A 16965-nucleotide genomic window follows, 5' to 3' on the forward strand; every position below is an offset into this window, starting at 1 on the left:
AGTAAAGACATTCACCGAATCATACTTTGGAGTCAAAGTCCCAGAGTCTTCCATCACCATTCCTGGGTATGTCCTACTCTGCTGTTTGCGAATGCTGCATTACTGAATATATTGAAAGCTGGGTAGACAGAATTCTGATCTCTCAGGGATTCAGGGGATCCGGGGAATGGGCAGGAAAGTGGACATAATGCCCATGATTAGCCATGTTTGTATTGAATGGTGGAGCAGGCTGGATGGGCCGTATGGTCTATTGTTCCGATTTCTTACACTCATTTTCTCACAAACACACAACCTCTACCACCTAGACAAGGACAGGCGGCACATAGACACACCATCATCAGCCCGGCTTAAAAATATATCCATCGTCATCGCTGGATCAAAATTCCTGGAACGCCCTCCTTAACGACACTGTCGAAGAACCTTCACCTCACGGACTGCAGCAATTCATGAGGGTGACTCACTTCCTCTTGCCAGTGACGTCCAGATTTTAAAAAACGTTACTTTTTAATACAATCACAGATCACTGGACAGAGCAGGACTTGCTGTTCCCCATACCATTAATCATTGATATAGTCACAGATCACACGACAGACACTATACACAACGGAAAAATATAGACTTATTAAAATTGAGAAACCTAAATGAACAGCCAGGCCACAGATCGTTGATCCTTACCAAGGTAGAAGACAGACAGCATTTTTATTTTATTTTGTATAGATTATTAATCAGGACTGTATTACTTTGTGTCACTATGTGGCACTGTTGGCACATCAATTAGACTGTAACATCTCCAGAATGTAAACTGGTTAAAACTCCATATAATAGAAGGAGAATGTCCACTGCTTGTGTACCTATGCGTAGTGGATCTCCTGATGCAGCGAATACAAGAACATTAGCAGTGGGGCAGGGGTGTGTGACAGTTAGTTATAGGGGGGCACTGGTCGTGGAAATTCCCACTGGAAGGAACTTTGAAAGAAAAAAGAGATTCAATTTTAAAGCTTTGATTTTAGACTGTTAATTTATTGGCCTATAATAATATTAAGAATTCTGCTTTTCTAATACAAACTCCTCATGGACAAGCATGTATATGAACAGGATAAGTGAGCAACAACACAAACCTAACACACTGGTACACTGTTAAGGTTAAGACACAAATTTGCACATTGACACTATGGGAGTTTTTACAGATGAATTCACAGGCTGTAGGCATCACTGGCTAGACCAGCATTTATTGCCCATTCCGAAAATGAGCTACCTTCTTGAACAGCTGCAGTCTGTGTGGTGTAGGGACACCCACAGAGCTGTTAGGGAAAGTTCCAGGATTTGACCCAAAGGCAATGACGAAATAATGATATATTTTGAAGTCAGGATGGTGTGTGGCTTGGAGAAGTACTCTCAGATGGTGGTGTTCCCATGCATCTATTGCCCTTCTCCTTTGAGGTAGCAGTGGTCATGGGTTTGGAAGGTGCTATCGAAAGAAGGTGGGCAAGCTGTTTCAGTGCATCTTGTGTGTGCTGCACCCTGCTGCTACTGTGCGTCGGTGGTCGAGAGAGTGACTGTTTAAGATGTTGGATGGGATGCCAATCCAGCCTTTTCCTGGACGGTGTCGAGCTTCATAAGTGTTGTCGGAGCTGCACTCATCCAAGCAAGCGACGAGCATTCCATCACAGTCCTGACTTGTGCCTTGGTAGACAGGCTTTGGGGAATCGGAAGCTGAGTGATTTGAATTCCTCACCTCTGACCTGCTCTTTTAGTGACAATATTTTTGTGATTGGTCGTGTTAAATTTGTGGTACCTGGTCACCCCAGGATGTTGATGGCAGGAATTCAGCGATTCCATTGAATTTCAACAGGATGTGGTTAGATTCTCTCTTGTTGAAGATGGTCATTGCCTGACGCTTGTGTGGTGCAAATGTTACTTCTCACTAGCCCAGTGTTCTTCAAACTCTTTTTCCCCGAGGACCCATTTTTACCAACCCGCCAACCTTCGGGACCCAACCCGGCCGACCTTCGCGACCCACGCCGGCCGACCTGCGTGACCCACGCCGGCCGACCTGCGCGACCCACCATTTTATCTTACCTTGTTTGCTACTGACAAAAATGGAGCAAATGGTTTTGGGACCCTTTGACCCTCGTACACGCTCCTCCAATGGAACCTGTTGGATGAAGGTGAAGCCTTCCGGTGTTTGAAAGTATGGAGTCTCCACCTGTCCAAAGTTCTGCATTTTTATCCAGTAAAATTTTATCAAATAAACCCACCCCGAACTTGTAAACAAAAATAAAATGAGTAAAATAAATGGAAAAAATGAATAAACCCCCCTCCTGAACTTGTAAAAAAAATAAAATGAATAAAATAAATGAAAAAAATAAAAATTAAATGAATAAAATAAATGAATAAATGAATAAAAACCACTGCAGAACTTGTCGGCGCATTTGCTCATGCGCCTCGATCATTGTGCGCGCATGCGCAATGCGGCCAAATTTTTATTTTTAACATGTTTGCGGCCGCTTGCAGCCGGCGTTATGAAAAGCCGGCTGCTGCGCAGGGATTTGCGCGAACGGGAGCGCCACGGACAACGGCTCCGCGACCCTCCCGACACCCGCCCGCAACTTTGAAGAACACTGCACTAGCCAGCCAAAGTGCGAATGTGGTCCAGGTCTTGTTGCATGAGAGCTTGGCTGCTCCGGTATCTGGGAAAATGTGAATGAAACTGAATGTTACGTAATCATTAGCGAATTTCCCCAATTCTGAACTTATTGTGGAAGGAAGGTCATTGATGAAGCCGCTAAAGATGGTTGGGCCTAGGACACTACCCAGAGGAACACCTGCAGTGATGCCCTGGAGATGAGATGACAGACATCCAACCACCAGAACCATCTTCCTTTGTGTTTCTAAAGACTGCAACCAGTGGAGAGTTTTCCCCAAATTCCTATTGGCCTGAGTTGTACTAGGGCTCCTTGATGCCACACTTGATGTCCAAGGCAGTCACTTTAACATCACTTATTGAGTTGAGCTCTTTTGTCCATGTTTGGACTAAAGCTGTAATGAGATCACGCCGTTGCTAGCCCATTTGGGCGGAGACTTCGCGACCTTTGAGGGGGCCCGACACCGAAGTGATCTGCGCCGTTTTTGGCACCGGGTCCCGGCCATCGTGCCGGTTTTCGGAGCATCCCGCCCATTAACTGTAAAGTTCAATTGGGTGAGTATTTTTATTCAACTTTTTTGTAGCAGTTTGATACAGCTGAGTCACTTACTGGGTTGTTATAGAGGACAGGAGAGAGGCAAACATCTAGCTGTGGGTCTGCATCACACATAGGCCAGACTGGATAAAGACAGCAGAACTCCTTCCTTGGAGGACATCAGTGAGTCAGCTGGATTTTATAGCAGTCCATTAGCTTCAAGATTACCATTACTCAGCCCTAACTAAATTCTAATGCACCAGGTCTTGTGGAGACGTTTGGACTCGTGTCTCTGGATCATCAGCACTCTGAGAGAACCACTACCACTTTACCTGTTCAGTCAGAAATCTAACATACTGAGACACACTTTCAGGTAGCAGTCTGACACACTCACACTATCGGGGTTCAGGGACCAGTCTGACACACTCACGCTATCGGAGTTCACCTACTAGTCTGACACACTCACACTATCGGGGTTCAGGCACCAGTCTGACACACTCGCACTATCGGAGTTCACCTACTAGTCTGACACACTCACACTATCGGGGTTCAGGCACCAGTCTGACACACTCACACTATCGGGGTTCAGGCACCAGTCTGACACACTCACACTATCGGAGTTCACCTACTAGTCTGACACACTCACATTATCGGGGTTCAGGAAACAATCTGTCGCACACTCACACTATCGGAGTTCACCTACCAGTCTGACACACTCACACTATCGGGGTTCAGGGACCAGTCTGACACACTCACACTATCGGAGTTCACCTACTAGTCTGACACACTCACACTATCGGGGTTCAGGCACCAGTCTGACACACTCACACTATCAGGGTTCAGGCACCAGTTTGACACACTCCCACTATCAGGGTTCACGCCCCAGTCTGACACACTCACACTATCGGGGTTTAGGCACCAGTCTGACACACTCACACTATCGGGGTTTAGCACCAGTCTGACACACTCACGCTATCGGGGTTCAGGGACCAGTCTGACACACTCACACTATCGGAGTTCACCTACTAGTCTGACACACTCACACTATCGGGGTTCAGGCACCAGTCTGACACACTCACACTATCAGGGTTCAGGCACCAGTCTGACCCACTCCCACTATCAGGGTTCATGCCCCAGTCTGACACACTCACACTATCGGGGTTTAGGCACCAGTCTGACACACTCACACTATCGGGGTTCAGGCACCAGTTTGACACACTCCCACTATCAGGGTTCACGCCCCAGTCTGACACACTCACACTATCGGGGTTTAGGCACCAGTCTGACACACTCACACTATCGGGGTTTAGCACCAGTCTGACACACTCACGCTATCGGGGTTCAGGGACCAGTCTGACACACTCACACTATCGGAGTTCACCTACTAGTCTGACACACTCACACTATCGGGGTTCAGGCACCAGTCTGACACACTCACACTATCAGGGTTCAGGCACCAGTCTGACCCACTCCCACTATCAGGGTTCATGCCCCAGTCTGACACACTCACACTATCGGGGTTTAGGCACCAGTCTGACACACTCACACTATCGGGGTTCAGGCACCAGTCTGACACACTCACACTATCAGGGTTCAGGCACCAGTCTGACACACACACTATCAGGGTTCAGGTACCAGTCTGACACACTTACACTATCGGGGTTCAGGCGCCAGTCTGACCCACTCACACTACTGGGGTTCATGCCCCAGTCTGACGCTCACTCACATTATCGGGGTTCAGGAAACAATCTGTCGCACACTCTCACTATCGGGGTTAGGTAGCAGTCTGACACACTCACACTATCAGGGTTCAGGCACCAGTCTGACACACTCACACTATCAGGGTTCAGGCACCAGTCTGACACACTCACACTATCAGGGTTCAGGCACCAGTTTGACACACTCACACTATCAGTGTTCAGACACCAGTCTGATACACTCACACTATCAGTGTTCAGGTACCAGCCTGACACACTCACACTATCAGTGTTCAGGTACCAGCCTGACACACTCACACTATCAGTGTTCAGGTACCAGTCTGACACTCACACTATAGGGGTTCATTTACCAGTTTGACACACTCACACTATCACGTTTCAGGACCAGTCTGACACACTCACACTGTCAGGGTTCAGGCACCAGTTTGACACACCCACACCTATAGGGGTTCAGGTACCAGTCGACACTCACACTATCGGGGTTCAGGGACCAGTCTGACACACTCATAAGATCGGGGTTCAAGCTCCAGTTTGACACACTCACACTATCGGGGTTCAGGCACCAGTCTGACACACTGACGCTATCGGGGTTCAGGCACCAGTCTGACACACTCACACTATCGGGGTTCAGGTACCAGTCTGACACACTCACACTATCGGGGTTCAGGGACCAGTCTGACACACTCACACTATCAGGGTTCAGGGACCAGTCTGACACACTCACACTATCGGGGTTCAGGTACCAGTCTGATGCACTCACACTATCAGGGTTCAGGCACCAGTCTGACCCACTCCCACTATCAGGGTTCATGCCCCAGTCTGACACACTCACACTATCGGGGTTCAGGCACTGGTCTGACACACTCACACTATCAGGGTTCAGGCACCAGTCTGACACACTCACACTATCAGGGTTCAGGCACCAGTCTGACCCACTCCCACTATCGGGGTTCAGGCGCCAGTCTGCCCCACTCCCACTATCGGGGTTCAGGCACCAGTCTGACGCTCACTCACATTATCGGGGTTCAGGAAAAAATCTGTCGCACACTCTCACTATCGGGGTTAGGTAGCAGTCTGACACACTCACACTATCAGGGTTCAGGCACCAGTCTGACACACTCACACTATCAGGGTTCAGGCACCAGTCTGACACACTCACACTATCACGGTTCAGCCACCAGTCTGACACACTCACACTATCAGTGTTCAGGTACCAGCCTGACACACTCACACTATCAGTGTTCAGGTACCAGTCTGACACTCACACTATAGGGGTTCATTGACCAGTCTGACACACTCACACTATCAGGGTTCAGGCACCAGTCTGACACACTCACACTATCAGGGTTCAGGCACCAGTCTGACACACTCACACTATCAGGGTTCAGACACCAGTCTTACACACTCACACTATCGGGGTTCAGGAAACAATCTGTCGCACACTCTCACTATCGGGGTTAGGTAGCAGTCTGATACACTCACACTATAGGGGTTCATTGACCAGTCTGACACACTCACACTATCAGGGTTCAGGCACCAGTCTGACACACTCACACTATCAGGGTTCAGGCACCAGTCTGACACACTCACACTATCAGGGTTCAGGCACCAGTCTGACACACTCACACTATCAGGGTTCAGGCACCAGTCTGACACACTCACACTATCAGGGTTCAGGCACCAGTCTGACACACTCACACTATCACGGTTCAGACACCAGTTTGACACACTCACACTATCAGTGATCAGTCACCGGTCTGACACACTCACACTATCAGTGTTCAGGTACCAGCCTGACACACTCACACTATCAGTGTTCAGGTACAAGTCTGACACACTCACACTACTGGGGTTCAGACACCAGTTTGACACACTCACACTATCGGAGTTCAGGCACCAGTCTGACACACTCACACTATCAGGGTTCAGGCACCAGTCTGACCCACTCCCACTATCGGGGTTCATGCCCTAGTCTGACCAACTCACACTACTGGGGTTCAGACACCAGTCTGACACACACACTATTGGGGTTCAGGCACCAGTCTGACACACTCACGCTATTGGGGTTCATGCCGCAGTCTGACACACTCACACTATCGGGGTTCAGACACCAGTCTGACACACTCACACTATCGGGGTTCAGGCACCAGTCTGACACAGTCACACTATCGGGGTTCAGGCACCAGTCTGACACACTCACACTATCGGGGTTCAGACACCAGTCTGACACAGTCACACTATCGGGGTTAGGTAGCAGTCTGACACACTCACACTATCAGGGTTCAGGCACCAGTCTGACCCACTCCCACTATCGGGGTTCATGCCCAAGTCTGACCAACTCACACTATCAGGGTTCAGGTACAAGTCTGACACACTCACACTACTGGGGTTCAGACACCAGTTTGACACACTCACACTATCGGAGTTCAGGCACCAGTCTGACACACTCACACTATCAGGGTTCAGGCACCAGTCTGACCCACTCCCACTATCGGGGTTCATGCCCTAGTCTGACCAACTCACACTACTGGGGTTCAGACACCAGTCTGACACACACACTATTGGGGTTCAGGCACCAGTCTGACACACTCACGCTATTGGGGTTCATGCCGCAGTCTGACACACTCACACTACTGGGGTTCAGACACCAGTCTGACACACTCACACTATCGGGGTTCAGACACCAGTCTGACACACTCACACTATCGGGGTTCAGGCACCAGTCTGACACAGTCACACTATCGGGGTTCAGGCACCAGTCTGACACACTCACACTATCGGGGTTCAGACACCAGTCTGACACACTCACACTATCGGGGCTCAGGCACCAGTCTGACACACTCACACTATCAGGGTTCAGGCACCAGTCTGACCCACTCCCACTATCGGGGTTCATGCCCAAGTCTGACCAACTCACACTATCAGGGTTCAGACACCAGTCTGACACACTCACACTATCGGGGCTCAGGCACCAGTCTGACACACTCACACTATCAGGGTTCAGGCACCAGTCTGACCAACTCACACTATCAGGGTTCAGACACCAGTTTGACACACTCACACTATCAGTGTTCAGTCACCGGTCTGACACACTCACACTATCAGTGTTCAGGTACCAGCCTGACACACTCACACTATCAGTGTTCAGGTACAAGTCTGACACACTCACACTACAGGGGTTCATTTATCAGTTTGACACACTCACACTATCACATTTCAGGACCAGTCTGACACACTCGCACTCTCAGGTTTCAGGCACCAGTTTGACACACTCACATTATCAGGGTTCAGGCACTAGTCTGACACACCCACACCTATAGGGGTTCAGGTACCAGTCTGACACTCACACTATCGGGGTTCAGGGACCAGTCTGACACACTCACAAGACCGGGGTTCAAGCTCCAGTTTGACACACTCACATTATCGGGGTTCCGGCACCAGTTTGACACACTCACACTATCGGGGTTCAGGCACCAGTCTGACACACTCACACTGTCAGTGTTCAGGTACCAGTCTGGCACACTCACACTATCAGTGTTCAGGTACCAGTCTGACACACTCACACTATAGGGGTTCATTTACCAGTTTGACACACTCACACTATCACATTTCAGGTACCAGTCTGACACACTCGCACTCTCAGGGTTCAGGCACCAGTTTGACACACTCACATTATCGGGGTTCAGGCACCAGTTTGACACACTCACATTATCGGGGTTCAGGTACCAGCCTGACACTCACACTTACACGTTTCAGGGACCAGTCTCACACACTCACACGATCGGGGTTCAGACACCAGTTTGACACACTCAAACTATCGTGATTTAGACACCCGTTTAACACACTCACATTATCGGGGTTCAAGCTCCAGTTTGACACACTCACATTATCGGGGTTCCGGCACCAGTTTGACACACTCACACTATCGGGGTTCAGGTACCAGTCTGACACACTCACACTATTTGGGTTCATGCCCCAGTCTGACACACTCAAATTATCGGTGTTCAGGCACCAGTCTGACACACTCACACTATCAGGGTTCAGGCACCAGTCTGACACACTCATACTACTGGGGTTCAGACACCAGTCTGACACACACACTATTGGGGTTCAGGCACCAGTCTGACATACTCACGCTATTGGGGTTCATGCCTCAGTCTGACACACTCACACTATCGGGGTTCAGGGACCAGTCTGACACACTCACACTATCGGGGTTCAGGCACCAGTTTGACACACTCACATTATCGGGGTTCAGGTACCAGCCTGACACTCACACTTACACGTTTCAGGGACCAGTTTCACACACTCACACGATCGGGGTTCAGACACCAGTTTGACACACTCAAACTATCGTGATTTAGACACCCGTTTAACACACTCACATTATCGGGGTTCAAGCTCCAGTTTGACACACTCGCATTATCGGGGTTCCGGCACCAGTTTGACACACTCACACTATCGGGGTTCAGGTACCAGTCTGACACACTCACACTATTTGGGTTCATGCCCCAGTCTGACACACTCACATTATCGGTGTTCAGGCACCAGTCTGACACACTCACACTATCAGGGTTCAGGCACCAGTCTGACACACTCACACTACTGGGGTTCAGACACCAGTCTGACACACACACTATTGGGGTTCAGGCACCAGTCTGACACACTCACGCTATTGGGGTTCATGCCTCAGTCTGACACACTCACACTATCGGGGTTCAGGGACCAGTCTGACACACTCACACTATCAGGGTTCAGGGACCAGTCTGACACATTCACACTATCAGGTTCAGGCATCAGTCTGACCATTATGTGACACGTTTGTGCCCTGGTTCCTTACAGTGGCATGTCGACAATAGTTGTTATTCCACCTGCTGCTGCTGCTCTCGTTGCTGTCCAATAGCCTTCCCAGTCAGTGCGTCCCGGTTCATTGACATGGACGTGACTGTCCACAACGCCAGGCATCACCACCAAGTCTCCAACATCCAGAATCTGCCCCTATCAATGATTAACTGGCATTAAAGAAGGCAAACAGCACCCTGGCACAACATAATCAGTTACTATAGCCACTGGGTCACCTCTACATTTTTTAACAGTGCTGCATCTGTCTGTCTTGTACTCTTGGAAATCTCCAGACCACATTAATGTGGGAAGGCAACATTGAGCACGTTCTCCTTACTTCTATGTGCCTCGAGCTTGAATCCAGAACAGGGACTATGGGATGACAATATTTAAGCATGTTTAAAAAATTCATTTATTGGATGTAGACATTTTTGGGCAGCATTGTAGCACAAGTGGCTAGCACTGTGGCTTCACAGCGCCAGGATCCCAGGTTCGATTCCCCACTGGGTCACTGTCTGTGCGGAGTCTGCACATCCTCCCCGTCTGTGCGTGGGTTTCCTCCAGGTGCTCTGGTTTCCTCCCACAGTCCAAAGATGTGCAGGTTAGGTAGATTGGCCATGCTAAACTGCCCTTAGTGTCCAAAAAGATTAGAAGGGGTTATTGGGTTACGGGGATAGGGTGGAAGTGAGGGCTTAAATTGGGCGGTGCAGACTCGATGGGCTGAATGGCCTCCTTCTGCACTGTATATTCTATATTCTAGACATCACTGGCTACATCCCATAAATCCCAGCATTTATTGCCCATCTCTAGTTGCCCTTGGGAGGGCGGGGGTGAACTGCCTTCTTGAATTATTACAGTCCCTGAGATGCACGTTCACCCACAGTGCTGTTTGGGATTGTATGTGAAGTGGGCAGCCCCTAAACATATATCTACAGGGGCACCATGTGGCGCAGTAGTTAGCACTGGGACTGCGGCACTGGGGACCCGGGTTCGAATCCCGGACCGGGGTCACTGTCCATGTGGAGTTTTCAAATTCTCCCCATGTCGGCATGGGTTTCACCCCCACAACCCAAAGATGTGCAGGGTAGGTGGATTGGCCATGCTAAATTGCTCCTTAATTGGAAAAAAAATAATTGGGTACTCTAAATTTAAAACAATAAAAGAGGAACATGTATCTGCAGCCTGTGATGTGATGATGAATTGGAAATTTGACAGTAAACCCACACGATCACAGGGGTAGGAAGTGGCACGGTTTGTGACCAAGGCATAGAATTGGGCCAGTGTTGTAGATTTGATGAGATCACAGTCCAGGTAGTGGCTAGTTAGTCAGATCAGACAATTAGGCACATGGGTCAGTGGGCTAAATTTGCTATCCCTTTTTTTTCTGACACTCCTGCAAATTCTCCCCATGATCTCCAACCTTAATCAAGCAAAACCTGAGATCTGTATATTTCCACATGCCCAGCAAATGTGAGAAGCCAAAGGAGCATTTCTTTTGTGAAGGTTGAAAGAATGCACTCTCAGATATCGGAAAGCTCATTAAAGGTTATGAAATATTTACGGATGAATACTGTTTAAAAACGCAGAATATCAGAATAATATTTCAGTGCTCAAAACATTATCCTTCCTGCCACCATTCCAAAAGTAGAGTTAGATTTAGAGGGCAACCTTCAAGGTACCATGCACCTGCCGCCGCTACCATTCTGCAAGGCGGAGGGACAGATTTAGGGTATTTGCCATTGTGATGAATGGTATCAGTAGCTGCTGTAACGGTACCTTAAGACCCTTTAAGACCGGGCTTGGAACCCTGGGGGACTCCGCCTCTGGCTCCGCCCACAGGAAACGGTATATAAGATGAGGCTCACTCGGCAGCATGTGATGAGCACACTTCTCGGCTGCTGTTCAGTTCTCAGATTATTAAAACCTTTGAATTACCAATCTTCTCTCCTGTGTCGTAATTGAGGGTATCTCAGCCACTAAGTGTTCCACTTCTGAGGGGCCAGTACTTTGGTGTGGGCCGAAATAAATCACCAAGTGAATGGATTCTGGTGGCAGCAACTGACTCCCAATACTGAGCAGTTGCAACATGTCAGAAGTGGGGCCAAGGGCAGTTAGCGGGGTGGTGCACAGCCAGCATAATACATTCATTGCCCAAGGTTAAGTAGGTGAGCTCAGCGACTATCCTTTGCTTTGATACTTTCCTCATCTCTTCTGTCACAGTTCTGTCTCCCACGCACTCTCACTAGATTGTTCAAGGGATAGGACTGTGTGTCCATGAATCTGAATCTCCCACACTTGCGGTAACAAAAGTACTTGCACTTTGTAAAACCCAGGTTTCGAGGGATATTTACTCTGCATCTAACCTTTGCTGTATCAGGCCTGGGAGTTTTTGATGGAGACTGTGGAGGGATATTTACTCTGTATCTAACCTTTGCTGTACCAGCCCTGGGAGTGTTTGATGGAGACAGTGTGGAGGGACATTTACTCTATATCTAACCTTTGTTGTGCCTGCCCTGAAAGTGTTTGATGGGGCCAGGGTAGAGGGACATTTACTCTGTATCTAACCTCTGTACCTTTCCTGGGAGTGTTTAATGGGGACAAGTGCAGAGGGACATTTACTCAGTTTCTAACTTGTGCTGTACCTGCCCTGGGAGTGTTTGATGGGGCCAGTGTAGAGGGACATTTACTGTTTCTAACTCTGTGTTGTACCTGTCGTGGGAGTGTTTGAGAATTAACCTAGTCTTATATTCCTAAGCAAGAAAACTGTCTAAACTATTCAGTGAATTTGAAGCTCTTGCTGCTGATGTTAGTAGACAATGGCTCAGTTTGTTCTTAACACTGTCCTCAATGCATTTAAGAGACCATTCAGTTTTAAAATGAACAAGCTAGAAATTGTTAAAATAGCAGACAGGCAATGTCCCATCAACCCCAGTAAATGCACTGAGACACTCTCAATTACGACACGAGAGTTAGGTCGGTAATCAAAAGGCTTTAATCTACAGAGAACAGGACAGCATTCGAGAGGTATGCTTGCCACATGGAGCCTTATCCTATATACTGTTTCCTGGGGGCGTAGGCAGAGGCGGAGTCCCCCAGGGTTCCAAGCCTCTTAAAGGGGCAAGGTATTAAGGTCAGGTACCGTTTACGGCAGTTATTAATACCGTTCATCACATGCACCAACAGCAATTTGCAGGCTGCACGGATCCCATGTTGACATAAATAAATTCATTGAGATCCCTCACAAGATACTGCCATGCTGCTTTTAAATATTAAATAACTTCTCTTTCCATATTTTGAATCCTTACAAAGTACATCATTACATCAACAGCTGCAATTGGTGTCACTGGGAGCCATAATACTTCCCCGTTTGTCTCTGACTAACATCAGCTCTTGAGTACGATGCAACTGGCATTTGCAAAGCTAAATTCTGTGTACGTTTGTTAAGGTTAGGATGAAGTGTTTCAAAACAGAAAACGCTGCATAAGCTCTGCAGGTCTGACAGCAGCCAATGTGACCCTTCTACAGAACAGATGCTGCCAGACTTGCTGCGTTTATCCAGTACTTTTTGCTTTTATTCATTTTTTAATTGTGTTTTTTTTTTACTATGTACTATTTTCTTCTCTTTGGTATGTTGGGGTGTACCCTTCTCTTCTAAATATGTGTATATATATATATGTTTCTTATCCTGTGTACATAACGGTAATTATACCTTGTTCAAAAACCCAATAAAAAAACATTTATAAAATAAAATGTCAGATTTCAAGTGGCTAATTATTTAGCCTTTATTTGTGAATATAGTGCTGTTGCACATCCCAGATTGCTCTTTGTGAAAGACTGGAAATAGTCAGAAGATTGATGTAGACCATTACATGTTAAATAAAATGGTGTAAATATCGTTCATTACAATACTCAGCAGAAAGAAATATTTCAGAAGGAAATACCTGTTCAGGATTGGAGGGAGAAGAAAAGAAGAGCAATAGTGATAGGGATTCATGAGTTAGGGGAACAGACAGGCGTTCCTGTGATCATAGATGTGACTCCAGGAGGTTATGGTGACCCCCCCCCACCCCCACCCCCGGTTCCAGGTTCAAGGATGTCAGGACAGCCTCCTGGGGGAGGGGGGACAGCCAATGGAACAATGACTAAGGTGGAAGGAGCTGTGGTCCTGCAAACACAATTTAGGGAGATCGGTAGAAATGTAACCAGTAGGATGTCAAATGTAGTAACCTCCAGCTTACTGCTATGCCACATGTAGTGAGCACGGAAATAGGAGAATAAGACGGATGAATGCATGGCTGGAAAGATGGTGCAGGAAGGAGGGCTTTAGGTGGGGTATTGAGTCTAACTCTGGGAAGATGGGGCACAGGTTACCCCTGATTGGATTGGATTGGATTGGATTTGTTTATTGTCACGTGTACCGAGGTACAGTGAAAAGTATTTTTCTGCAAGCAGCTCAACAGATCATTCAGTACATGGAAGAAAAGGGAATTAAACAAAATTCAAGAAAATACATGAGAATACATAATAGGGCAACACAAGATATACAATGCTACATAAGCATTGGCATCGGTTGAAGCATCCAGGGTGTAGTGTTAATGAGGTCAGTCAATAAGAGGGTCAGTTAGGAGTCTGGTGACAGTGGGGAAGAAGCTGTTTTTGAGCCTGTTCGTGCGTGTTCTCAGACTTCTGTATCTCCTGCCCGATGGAAGAAGTGAGTACGCCAGGTGGGAGGGATCCTTGATTATGCTGCCCGCTTTCCCCCGGCAGCGGGAGGTGTAGATTGAGTCCATGGATGGGAGGCAGGATCGTGTGATGGAAAGGGCGGTATTCACGACTCTCTGAAGTTCGTTGCGGTCCTGGGCCGAGCAGTTGCCATACCAGTCTGTGATGCAGCCCGATAGGATGCTCTCTATAGTGCATCTGTAAAAGTTGAAGAAAGCTGGGACTGAGTTCATTGCGAGGGCATTTTGCTAATGCTGTTGGGAGGGCTTTAAACTAACTCAGCAAGGGTGCTGAACCAACAGAGAATATTAAAGAGTATTAACTGGAAGAGACACTGCAATAAAGAACAGTAAGTTAATGGGTGGAGTCGGAATAAGGGAGAAAGTAATGAAGTCTAAGTCAGGGTTACTGTGCATATATGTGAATGTAAATAAAATTGGTGCAGATTAAGCTTTGGAAATATGATCTGGTGATAACAGATACCTGGCTCAAGGAAGGGCAAACAAAATCTGTAACTTCCTGGATGAAAATGGAGATAGAAATTAAGATAAAGAAGACAAAGTGTGCTTCTGACAGGCGTCTGGTAGAAAATACTATTGAGAAGCAAAAGGAATTACAGCAGCTTCAGAGGGGAAGTGATAAAGCACACTGGAGAAGCAAAGAGGGATTATGAGAAAAGACTGGCAGCCAACATAAAGGGGAATCCCAAAGTCTTCTAAAGGCATATAAATAGTAAAAGGTTGGTAAAAGGGGTAGAGTCAATTGGGGACCTAAAAGGGGATGTACACATGACAGGGTGCATGGCTGCGATATTAAATTAATACATTTCATCTCTCTTTACCAAGGGGGTAGATGCTATTCAGGCCATGGTGACAGTGGAGGAAAATCTGTATCACTAAAAGAATTCAAAACTGATTAGGAGGAAACATTGGATACACTGTTGTACGTATAGTTGACAAGGCACCGGGACCGAATGACTTGCTTCCAAGGACACTGAATGATGTACCGTCAATTACGACGAGACGAGAATGGTGAAACAATCGAGGCTTTATTGCACAAGATGTTGTGCCTCCTGCAGCTGGAACCAGAATGGGAGCGGTGCAGGAGAGCATACACTTTTATACGCCACCTGCTGGGAGGAGCCAGCAGGCTGGGGTTTACTGTGGTACCTGTAATACAGTGGCAGTACCGTAATACATGCAATGTGGTGTTTACCGCACTGAAGGAAGTGAGGAAATTGCAGGGGTACTGGCAATACAATTTCTGAGTCTAGAGGAGAGTCAGTCTCCTCTAGACTCAGGGCTGGAGAATTGCAGACATTATGCCTTTGGTCAAAAAAGGTTGGAAGGAAACGCATTATTACATTAAATTACAGACCAGTCAGTTCAACTTCAGTGGTGGGCAAATTACTGGAAACAATTATTTGGGATAGAATTTGCATTCACATGGAAAAATGTGCTTTAATCGTGAAGCGACAACATGAATTTTCAAAAGGAGTAATAGTGTTTAATTAACTTACTGGGTTTTTTGAGGAGGTAACAGAAAGGGTCAATGAGGTAATGCTGTTAAGGTGACGTACATGGACTTTGAAAAGGCATTTGATACAGTGCTACTCAACAGACCTGTGAGAAAAGTTAGGGCTCAGGGAATAAAAAACGACAATTGTATCCTGGATAGAAAAGTAGCTGAATAATAGAAAACCGGGAGTAATGGTCAATGGATTTTTTTTTTAGGCTGGTGGACGGTTTATAGTGGTGTTCCCCAGGGGTCGATATTGGGACCTTTGTTTTTCCTGATATATATTAATGATCTAGATCTCGATGTGCAGAGAACAATTTCAAAGTTTGCGGATGGTAAGAAACTAAGAAGTATTGTAAAATGTGAGGAGGAGAGTGTGGAATTTCAAAAGGACATAGACAAGTTAGTGGAGTGGGCAGATGGGTGGCAGATGACGTTCAATGCAGAGAAGTTTGAGGTGGTGATATATTTTGGTAGGAAGAACATTGGCAGACAATATAAAATAAGTGGTACAATTCTGAAGGGGCTACAGGAGCAACGTGACTTGAGTTTATATGGGCATAGATCATTGAATGGCAGTACAGGTAAAGGGAGCAGTTAATGGTGCAGATAGTATCCAGGGCTTTACTAATAGAGTCATGAACTTGTACAAGACAATAGTTAGACTCCAGCAGGAGTATTGTGTACAGTTCTGGACACCACACTATAAGAAAGATATGAATGCATTGGAGAAGGGGCTGGTTTAGCTCACTGGGCTAAATCGCTGGCTTTTAAAGCAGACCAAGCAGGCCAGCAGCACGGTTCGATTCCCGTACCAGCCTCCCCGGAGAGGCGCCGGAATGTGGCAGTAACTTCATTGAAGCCTACTCGTGACAATAAGCGATTTTCATTTCATTTCATTTCAAGAGGCTTACAGGAATGGCTCTAGGATTGAGAAAATTGAGTTATGAGGTTAGAATGGAGAGGTCGGGATGGTCTCCTTGGAG

The 16965-nt window shown here is 47.2% G+C and overlaps 1 protein-coding gene across 1 annotated transcript in view; it reads right to left on the bottom strand.

The window, feature by feature from the left end:
- The window catches only part of zgc:103559, a 78128-nt gene that overhangs the window by 49047 nt on the left and 12116 nt on the right, over positions 1–16965 (bottom strand). The window contains exon 2 of the mRNA XM_038816685.1: positions 9738–9895. Coding sequence (XP_038672613.1) covers positions 9738–9895 — 158 coding nt within the window. The remainder of the gene's footprint in view (positions 1–9737; positions 9896–16965) is intronic.

This window comes from Scyliorhinus canicula, chromosome 13 (assembly GCF_902713615.1).
Source record: "Scyliorhinus canicula chromosome 13, sScyCan1.1, whole genome shotgun sequence".
In the NCBI taxonomy this organism is placed as follows: domain Eukaryota; kingdom Metazoa; phylum Chordata; class Chondrichthyes; order Carcharhiniformes; family Scyliorhinidae; genus Scyliorhinus; species Scyliorhinus canicula.